The sequence below is a fragment of the Pteropus vampyrus genome, unplaced genomic scaffold, assembly GCF_000151845.1.
Source record: "Pteropus vampyrus isolate Shadow unplaced genomic scaffold, Pvam_2.0 Scaffold155, whole genome shotgun sequence".
NCBI lineage: Eukaryota > Metazoa > Chordata > Mammalia > Chiroptera > Pteropodidae > Pteropus > Pteropus vampyrus.
Window position 1 is genome coordinate 1647713 of NW_011888936.1, and position 9946 is coordinate 1657658.

General features: G+C 38.3%; 1 protein-coding gene across 4 annotated transcripts in view; it reads left to right on the forward strand.

Moving 5' to 3' along the window:
- The window catches only part of KLF12 (Kruppel like factor 12), a 237584-nt gene that overhangs the window by 164074 nt on the left and 63564 nt on the right, over positions 1–9946 (forward strand). For all 4 annotated transcript variants that reach the window (XM_011369778.2, XM_011369779.2, XM_023536386.1 and 1 more), the window contains one exon: positions 2053–2115. In XM_011369778.2, coding sequence (XP_011368080.1) covers positions 2053–2115 — 63 coding nt within the window. The remainder of the gene's footprint in view (positions 1–2052; positions 2116–9946) is intronic.

Sequence of the window (9946 nt, forward strand, 5' to 3'; positions counted from 1 at the left end):
AGACAGACTGAAGGAAAAAAGAAATAAGAAAAGAGAAGGAAAAAATGAGTTTTGCTACCTTTTGTATAATTCTTATACATTTTTATTGCGTTTTTTTCTCTCTCCAATTTGGGGTACTGGAATATGAGCAGGCCTTCATTTCTAGCTGAGTCTGTCATTTCCGCTAGGCCCCAGTTTGGCCAGATGCCAAGACCAACAGGTGATCCTTGTAGCTGCAAAACAGCAGGAAGTGGGCCTTGCTTGAATGAGACAGTTCACCAGAGGGGCTGTCTGGCCTGTCTCCATCTTTCTGCATAATTAACATCCCCTCCCCCATGTGGAGCAAAAAATCTGTGCTGAGCAGCTCAGCTGCAGCAGCCATTGAGAAGTGCTTTGAGGAAAAGAATTTTAATAAGGGACGTTGGAAGAAATAAGCCTTCCAAGTGCAAAGTGCAGTCTAGCGGTGGACTTACTGAAAGACTGCAGTTGGCCCTTCTGAGGGGCTAGAACTGTATTATGCGCTTTGAAATGATTTTCACTTGCTAAACAACGATGGAGCAATTGGTTCTAACTGGACTTTAAAATCCCCGTTTTCGTTCTTGTCTTGTAAATAAGAATAATGTCTGAGATGTAAAGACTAAAGATAGCACAAGCTACAGGACCACCTGGATCTCACAAATCCTCGTAAAGATAGAACAAAGCAGGAAGTTTGCCACAAGGAAGCAGGAAGTAGGACATACTGTGTTGCCAGTTACTGGGCGATGCACAAAGTGGTGAAGGTTTAGCAGCTAGTTCCTGGTTAGAAGATACCAGCAGAAATTTAAACTATTTACAGTGCATGAGTCTAACCCTGGAAGCTTATGAGACAATATAGTCTTACTTACATTATTTTGCTAAAGATTTGAATTAACTTTGCCTTCCTCAAAACCCAAAGCTGTAGAGCATCCTATCTAGGAGGTCTTTCTCCTAGAAATAACTATTCACTCTTCCTTCCTCCTCCATTCCCGCAGATTCTCTTCCTGGACATTTGGATGAAGTTATTGTAGGCAAGGGTCAAAAAAGAGTTTTCTGTATCTTCTCATGTTTGATGTCAAGAGGCCTGCAAATTAAACTGAAAAAAAGACAGATTAGCAGGAGAGAAAAAACAATTTGTAAATGTGTGCAACATGCATACACGAAGGAATGCTCACTGATAAGTAACTCAAAAAGGTGGTTAGAATTTGGCATTAATATACCATTTTTATAAAGAGTGATTAATTGTGGCGAAGGGACTAGTTAAAATAAAAGGAGTCTGGCCTTCTAAGGGAAGTAAATTATAAGAAGGTGTCTAGGAAATGTATGGAGGAAACCAATGATAAATAAGTGTTTTTTGTATGTAGACTCATCTCAGTACCACCTCTAATGATAAGAGCTGTATGTTGCACTCTTTCTGGTATGGGAGAGGGGGACACCTTTACAAATGAAAATTTTCTTTACAAAAGATAAATTTATGCTCTGCTTTTAGGCCTATAAAGGGAAGAGAGTTTCTGTCTGCTGTTTCTCAGTTACCTTCAGCTCAAAATAATCCTTTTGCCAAACTAGCATATTTTGAGGTAGCATATCCTGATCCCCTTCGTTATCTTGCTTTTTAAGCTTTTAGATCTAGAAGCCGACAGAGAATGTGTACTTTGTCTCTTATGTCCCCCTGTGGGAACAGGTAGCAGAAAGGGCTCATTGAGAGCAAGCACCATACTTTAACGATATTCTTACCCACTCCCAAACCTGGCAAAGTTTAGGTAGTCAGTAACTTTTTGTTGGATTGAATGAATGAATCAATTGATTAAAACTGGTGGTCCTGCTTTTGGGGGTCTTTACAGTGAACACGGTGATACACAGAAGGAAAAAGAGACTCTGCAGGTTTGTAGACATAGGAATTTAACTGCATCCTTTTACTAAGAGGTGATCAAGTTCTGGGAGGGTTTATTTTAAGCAAACCTAGAAGAGATTATTTATTAACCGGATTCCTGGTTATTTGTTTATTTGTAATCGAGAATGTGCTTTTTCAATGACTAGATTACTCTCGTCTGCCTACAGGGTACATCCATCCCCAGTATCAAGGGTCCGGGGAAATCGAATGAATAATCAGAAGTTTGCTTGGTGAGTACACAGTTTAAGATATGAGCATTTGTAAGTCTCATGAGAAATTTTAATAAGGCTGTGTTAACACAAAAGAGAATTATTCCTGCTTCTCTATGGACAATAAGCTTCTACTCACTGAACTACGTAGCCCCCTTTCTGTTGGAAAGTTCTAAATAAACAGGACAGAATTTTTTTTGCAGCCCAAATCCTTCACTCACCAAAAACTGAGTGCAGCACTTTTTTCCTAATAGGTATGGTATATTTCCCAGGGTTGTCAACTGTTATATTTTAAAAGAATGCCTTTTTTTGAAGATACTGTCAAGTTTTTTAGTGAAATTTAGACAACAATTCAAATTTTTCTCAGGTAGCAACTTTCACTTCTCATGAAGATTTGCATAGTAAATTAATCTATTATATTAATTTTGATTATTACTATTTAGATGATTTTTTTTTCTGAGTCTTAACTATCCAGGGACTTTTTTTTTTTTAAATTTGGGGAATACAAAGATCTTTCACTAACTAGTTCTTAAACAAAAATATAGATGGAACTTACCAGAAATGACGTGAAAAGTTAGTTCAACCGCAAAACATTGATTATTGATTCTATAAAAAGGCAATTTAAAGTGTTTCACTTGAAACAAAAAGTTAATTAATGTAGGTTTAAAATCTATATTCATTACATTAATTACTCCATTCCACAAAATTAACCTTTCTACACACAATGTATTTTTAAAAAAAAAAGAAAAGAAAGAAAGAAAAAGAAAAAAATTGAACTGTGTACTGTATTTACTTTGAAGGTGAGTGAAAATTCACAGATCTTCATTTTTACTTCATTGAATTGTGCTTAGAATGGGATTTTGATTGAAAACTATGGCTTTTTTTTTAAGTATGGGAAAATGATTACCAAAGAGTGAGCTTTCAAATTAATTTTATTCCTAAATCAGGATTATTTTTAGACACAAAATAATGATTCTTTGAATTTGAATAGTGCCTAATCAACGCACCTCCCTTCCTCCATTAAATCTAATTAACCCTCACAATAGCTTGGTGGTGTTGTTAAATATTATGCTTTTCTTTTTCACAGAGAGGGAAACGGAACACAGATGATACAGCCATTTGCTTATACACTATCTAAAAGCCGGGGCATCCTTCATGGTCTCTCACAATCACTAGAGCATATTGTCCCCTGTCAAACCTGAAAAGCTGAGAGAATAATAATGCTGATGGCCATTACATAAAAGGACAGGAAGAAATCAGATCCTTTCTTGACTGCACAGAGTTGATATTCCTTCTCAGTATAAGGCATATTGCACTAAAGAAACTTTATTACTTACAGAGACTATGAAATGCTCAAGTGAGCAACATAAGTAAGTGGATAAGAGTACAATATTGTCAGTTATGAGATCCCATTTCTACAACTTATTTCTCAGTGACTAAATGAGGAACACTGAGTAAATAACAAATTTTTTCTTCACTTGTTCTTTCTGGAGTATTGGAGTAATGGTAACTCATTCCTACATAAATTATAGGACTTTATTTGGTTAGTAAGTTTAAACCACTTTTATCTCCGGAAAAGGAATCCATGAAAAATAAAAAGGATTTTTATTACTAACCTTGCGAAAATTCAACTTTTATTTATTCAGCAACATTTATTTACTGTCCCTGGCACTGTAAAAAGCACTAGATTAGAAATATAAATAAAACATGGTTTCTGTTCTCCAGGGACTCACCGTCTTATAGGGTGTGTGTGTGTGTGTGTGTGTGTGTGTGTGTGTGTTTCTGTCTGTGTCTGTGTGTCTCTGTGTCTGTGTGTCTCTGTGTATGTAATGTCACACATAAGTAATACACAATATTATATGGTGTCATACAAACAACATATAATATATAATAAAATGTGGATAACGCTGGAAGGAGACATATTTATAATATAATGTTCAGAGAGAAATGTTATCAATTCTATTTAAGACCAATTCGAGAGTGGTTAGTAGAGAAGAAAGTACAGAGGAAGGAAGAAGACTGTCAGAAAACCCATCCCAGAGAAAGTTTTTGAGAAAAAAAACAGAACTAGTAGGAAACGTAGAGGACTGAGATAGTGTTTGCTTTCTTTATAGATCGACAAGGACCTATAGAGTGACACATACATAAAGACCTGGAGACATTTCTAAATTAACTATCTTGGGAGCATACGTACATTTAACACGTGTGCTTTATGTGGTTATGAGTTAGTTAAAATTCCTGTTATATATACTATCTTGAATTTTCCTTAAGTAAATACTGTGAGGCTGGTATATGGAAATAAATCACCTGGCTAGGAAGTAGCCCAGTGAATCATCCAGCATCTACATCTGGTTAAGTGATAAACACTCGCCATTTCTGTGTGAAATATTGGCTCTGAAAATCCAGGAAGTTTAAATACTCATGCTAGCAGTGGAGATGAAGGGAAAGTGATACTTGCTCTCCCCAAAATAGAAGTGTGGGATAATTTATAGAATTAGATGTGAAGTTCAACACTAGCTTGGCTTCGGCTTAAGTTAGCTCTGCAGATACGTGTGAGTGATGTTGGGTAATTTTGTGAAGTTGGGTTAACAAATGCTTCAATCAGTTAAAAAATATTGTTCATCAAATAACCAGTTAAACCTCAGTAAAAAGTGAAGGGATCGAATTTAAAAGTTATTCACAGAAAAATGCATGACAATTGGTAGATTGTAAACGTCAGTGGCTGGGAGTGAGCTATCAAACCAATGTCCATTATTGAGTAAAGATGGTTTAAAGTTTTAAGTAGTGTTTTTCTTTGCATAATGTTAATATGAGAGGAGGCATCCACTGGCCTCATTCCTGTGGCAGCATTTCCATTGGAGCTGAAGAAATGTGTGGAAAAGAATTTCAGTTCAAGGCAAACAAACCTGCTGGAATGGAAAGAAAATATGGTAACAAATATACCTCTCCAGAGAGGAGATGAAAGCACCAGGTTGTAAGGGATCCAATGACAGATGTTAGGATGGAGCCAGTTTGCTATAACTATCTGCTTGCTCCCAGGGATTAAAGAGTGACAATAAGAACTTCTTACAGGATATGTTAGCATCCCCATAAAGAACACGAGATCATTGTACAACTCCATTTAATCAAAGGGAGCAATCCAGGCAGATGTAAACTCTCCATCAGAATGGCTCTCCCCTCACTGCCACCCCTCTTTGTCGATTTGAGGATCAATAAAGCCTTTGAGGTTCAGCATGTGAATTTCCTTCTTCATTTCATGAGTCACATGGCTCCTCTTTCCTTCACCATTGGCCTTAAGTGGAGGTGACATACCTTCCTTTGTCCAATAACTAAAACCTTTTTATATAGTTATAGTTTAGAGCATTTGCCACTCTTTCTTGCATATGATAATGCCAGGAAAAACTATTTTGCTCTATTTAGGGCAAATTGGACAAAATAGGGCAAACCTTATTAGAGGGTTGAAGGTGCAGATGGATGTTTGTTCTTTACAGATCTTTCTGCATGAAGCTGTTATAGTCTGATATCAAACCCACAGAGAGTGGCTATTTCCAAGTCTTCTTTCAGCTGTTTTATTCCTAAAGACAGAGAAATCTGGATCCTCTGCTATGAGTGTATAGGTTGGAACAAGACAGGGAAGGGCTGGGTGGGGAATATCTCTGGACTGAACTCTGATGTTGATTTAAGGCTCCACACATTTCTAGAATCTGTGAGTATTCTGAAGACATACATGTAGGTGTATGCTCATTTTTCACTTTTTACCTTTTCTTCTCTCCTCTCCCATCACCCTGCCCCATTCCTAAAGTTTTAAAGGACTCAGGCATACACCATTCTTTGATGACGGCGGTAATTGTGGTTACACTGCATCCTCAGAACATCCGTCTAGAGCTGTTATGGAATAGTGGTAGTGGGCATTACATGATAGGGACTTTACGGGCTATTTATATGATGACATAGAAAATAAAGTAATATTAATTGGGATTGTCATCAGTAAAATAGAAGTAATTTCCTCTAACCGATTGGATACTGCCACCACCAATCTCAATCATGATTTATTTCTTACCAGCATGCCTGAGATGTTATGCAGCTGTATACACAAAGAAGCTCCAGTTTTTAATAGAATATCTATGCAAATCATGACACATTCTGGGTGTGAGTCACATTTCACATTTGGATGTGATAACATTCTGTGTCGCAAATTTTTGTGGAGAACAGGAAGAGCCTTTTCGCACTGTTGTTTTATTGTTAGAGATGGGTGCTACAAAGAACTTAAATATTTATATGTGTACAGTTGCAAATGTTAGACATGACTTCATAGAATCTTTCTGGAAGCTATAATTAGTATGGATCTTTGTCATAAAAATAAGAGCAGTCCTTCTTGTGTAAACTGTTGCCTTAAGAGAGGAAGGCACTGACGTTGTTGATACTGGAGACCTCTTAGGAAGCTGACGTAGAACTAGCACTCTAAGAAGGCAGGACAGAGCGTTTCTCAGGGCAGTAGTTATCAGCTTCAGAGCTGTAAAGGAAATGTAAACATCATCAGGTTCAGTTCACCTCCTCACCTTCCAAAATGTAACTTTCCGGCCGTGGGCATAAACCCAGGTCTCCGCACACCTGTCCAGTCATCTTTCCACTACACGACAGTTAGCTACTGCTAGAGGAATGCTAAAGATTAAATAAGATGGATGTTTAATTCATTATGAGCTAGGCAGAAGGCTTTTGTCTAGGAAATTCCCGTGATATTGACATGATGACGGGCGAGAAAGGAGAAATAGGAGAGACCTAATAAAGACATCGCTGCCCGCTCCAATATGTTGGCGGTCATTCCCTGCCAAAGTGTTTACTCATCATCTTGCAGATCCTTGTATGATCATTATTTATAGACAATATTGATTATGTTATTTTAATTACCAGAGCATTCCGCTGCCTTGCTTCTTGCCTTACAGGGCAAAAATTTTGACAGTATGCATGGACTTTGATATGTGAAAGTTTCAGTTCCCAGAATGCCTGTCTCGCGTCCATAGTTTTTTTTTTAATCCATACATGTTTATAAGTAAAAGCAGATTGCCTTTAAATTTTATTTAGAAGCATGCTCTCTCCAATATTTGATAACAGATTTGGAAAATAAGCATGTCGTTCATATAATCATGAACCAGTTTGCAAGTTCTCTGTGTACATTCTGAATTACAATGAAAAGTACCTCCATGGTGTTACTACATTTTAAATCCCTCCAGATTCACATCTTTTTTTTTTTTATGTTGTAATTCAATATCAGCTATTAAGTGCTTTTATTACTTCTACCACCTCTTCAAGTTTAGCTTGTCGACAATGATTTATACTTTAAACTTGTGCACATCATTTAGCTTGACTCATTAAAGACCTTTAGTCTAATTTTTCTAAATTCTTTATTACCCAGAATTTTAGCAAGAAACCTCAAGATAAAAGTGTTTCACATTCCTGTCAGTGTCAGCTGATTTTTGTGGCTAGTATTGCTGTAGTCACAATAAGGGTGATTCAATAAGGGTGATTTGGTTGCGGGGGCCGGGGGGTGGGGGCGGGAAGGGTAAATAAAGGTAGGTTATTTTATGCAATTATTTTCTTAAAATTGGCTATTTATTACATTTCTTAGTATAGTACTAGATTACTCTAAGGTAGGCTCAATAGCCTCATAATTAATATATTTCTTTTAATCAGTTTAATTTTGGGATTAATATAGTATGTGACATATTAATCCGAAAATTAAAACCAACTCAGTATCACACAGGTTTCAGTCACAGCAATTCAACATAATTCCTCACCACTTTAAGACCAGAAGGAAGTGCTGAAATGCATAGTGTGGTCCTCTTTCTCACATTCTCTTCATTCTTCCCAAAGGAGGAAGAATTAACCCAATTGATGAGTCCAGAGAGGAAGAAATTCCTGGGGTCGCGTCCCGCCCACCAGTGGGTAGACGTGCTTGGCCTTAAAAGTAGGGAACAGACTCTGCCCCTCTCTTGCTCCTGTGGCCCGTCTGTGCTCAGGCTGATAGTTCTGTGTGTTCCCAGGCTCCATGGTGGGAGATAGGTTGGGGGAGAGGAGGGGACAAAGGTGGGTGTCACAACCCAGACCTGCCACTGAGAAGCTGAGCCAGGTATCTGCCCTCTTAGTGCCTCCTCCATCTGTGACTTGATAGGGAGGTCAGGCTGGACTTCAGTGGAGGCCTCATAACTTCAAGTCTAGGGGAGGGAGTAAGAAGGTACATACAGTAGCCGCCCCTTATCCATGGGGGATACGTTCCAAGACCCCCAATGGATGCCTGAAACCATGAACGGCACCACATTTTCACCTTTTCACTTAAAGGAAGAAGTCCACAGCTTCTCTTTGGCATATCCCAATTGCCAGCATCACTACTGTTGTGCTTTGGAGCCACTGTTAAATAAAGATGACTTAAACACGAGCACTGTGATACTAAGTGACTCAACTTAATATAATAACCGGAGGGCCGAAGACTCTGCCGGACTCAGTTGTCTGCTTGTAGCCATTACCTCTGTCTAAATTTTCATTTAGTTTAGTCTCCTTTAATAGGTGGGGTTCTTTTGTTGGAAGTAATGGAAACTGACTGAGTCTGGACAACTTAAGCAAAAGGTAATTTTACAGAAGGACGAGAGTTAGGGTACTGAGTCAGAGGGAAAGCAGAGAACCTGGGCCTCAGGAAACACAGGGTACAGGACAACACCAGGGTCCAGGGGCTGCATTTAATAAGCAGGTGCAGCTCCAGCTCTTCGATGTCACCTCCTTAAAGTTGCAATACAGGAAGCCTCAGAGTCTTACCAGCCCCACGTGGCTCAGGTGCCCTTGGCCGAAGGAAGGAGGGACCTTGGTTACAGCCCCACCAAGACCACATGTAGTGAGGACCACAGGTAATGAGGCGGGATAGTCTCTCAAAGGAATAGAAGGCGCTGCCACCAGAAAGTGATGGGAAGGACTACTCTTCATGAACTAGCACCACCGATTGTCCCTGCCGTTCAGGGGACTAGAAGCTGTCGTTAAAGGTAGTTAATATGAACTTTACTGTTATTCCCTCGAGGCCACCATTGCTTATATTTTGGTTGATAAGTTAGTCTGCAAGTAATAACTAAAATAAATGACTTCTCTTAGATCTTACTCTTGGTTATTCAATGTCCAAAGCAAAAGAAGAATGTCAAAATAGACTCCACTTTCCTCGAAACTTATAGTTTTTGATCTTATTCTCTTCAAACCATTCATTTTCCCCAAAATCTTACTTTAAAACATATTTTAAAATGCAGCCTTTAAAACCAAACATGCATAATTATTATGATAAGATACATAAAATAGTCAAAACAGAAGAACCTCCTATGAAATGCATAAAGCTTGAGTCTACAAGCTCAGATTCTGGTGTAAATTTGTTAGTTATACTAAATTAGTCCTTATGCTTCTTGCTCTTCAGTATTTCTAAATGAGTAAATGAATGGTGTCTGACCCAAATTATTCAAATTAGGGCTTGGGGAGAGTATGAAAGAAATAATACTCTTCATAGTAATATCACCTTGAAAGAAAGTGCTTCATGAACTGTAGGTATCAGCCCACAATCAAATTTCAGTGTCACATGAAAGGATTCTCTTTCCTACCGCCCAGCTGACTCATTGGCACCCAGCATTTATTATAGCCTCAAACGAGGCTCGAATTTACTTCAACTTTCTTGGGTCCGTCTCAATTCTCACAACTTAAAATCCTGGGCAGGTGGTTATCTGTAGGTAGGACTGCGGTTCCATACATTAGGTAAATGCATGCTCCAGGAGGGGCACATGTTATATCCAAACAAAAACGGTAACTTTTTAGGATATAGATGTAGCCA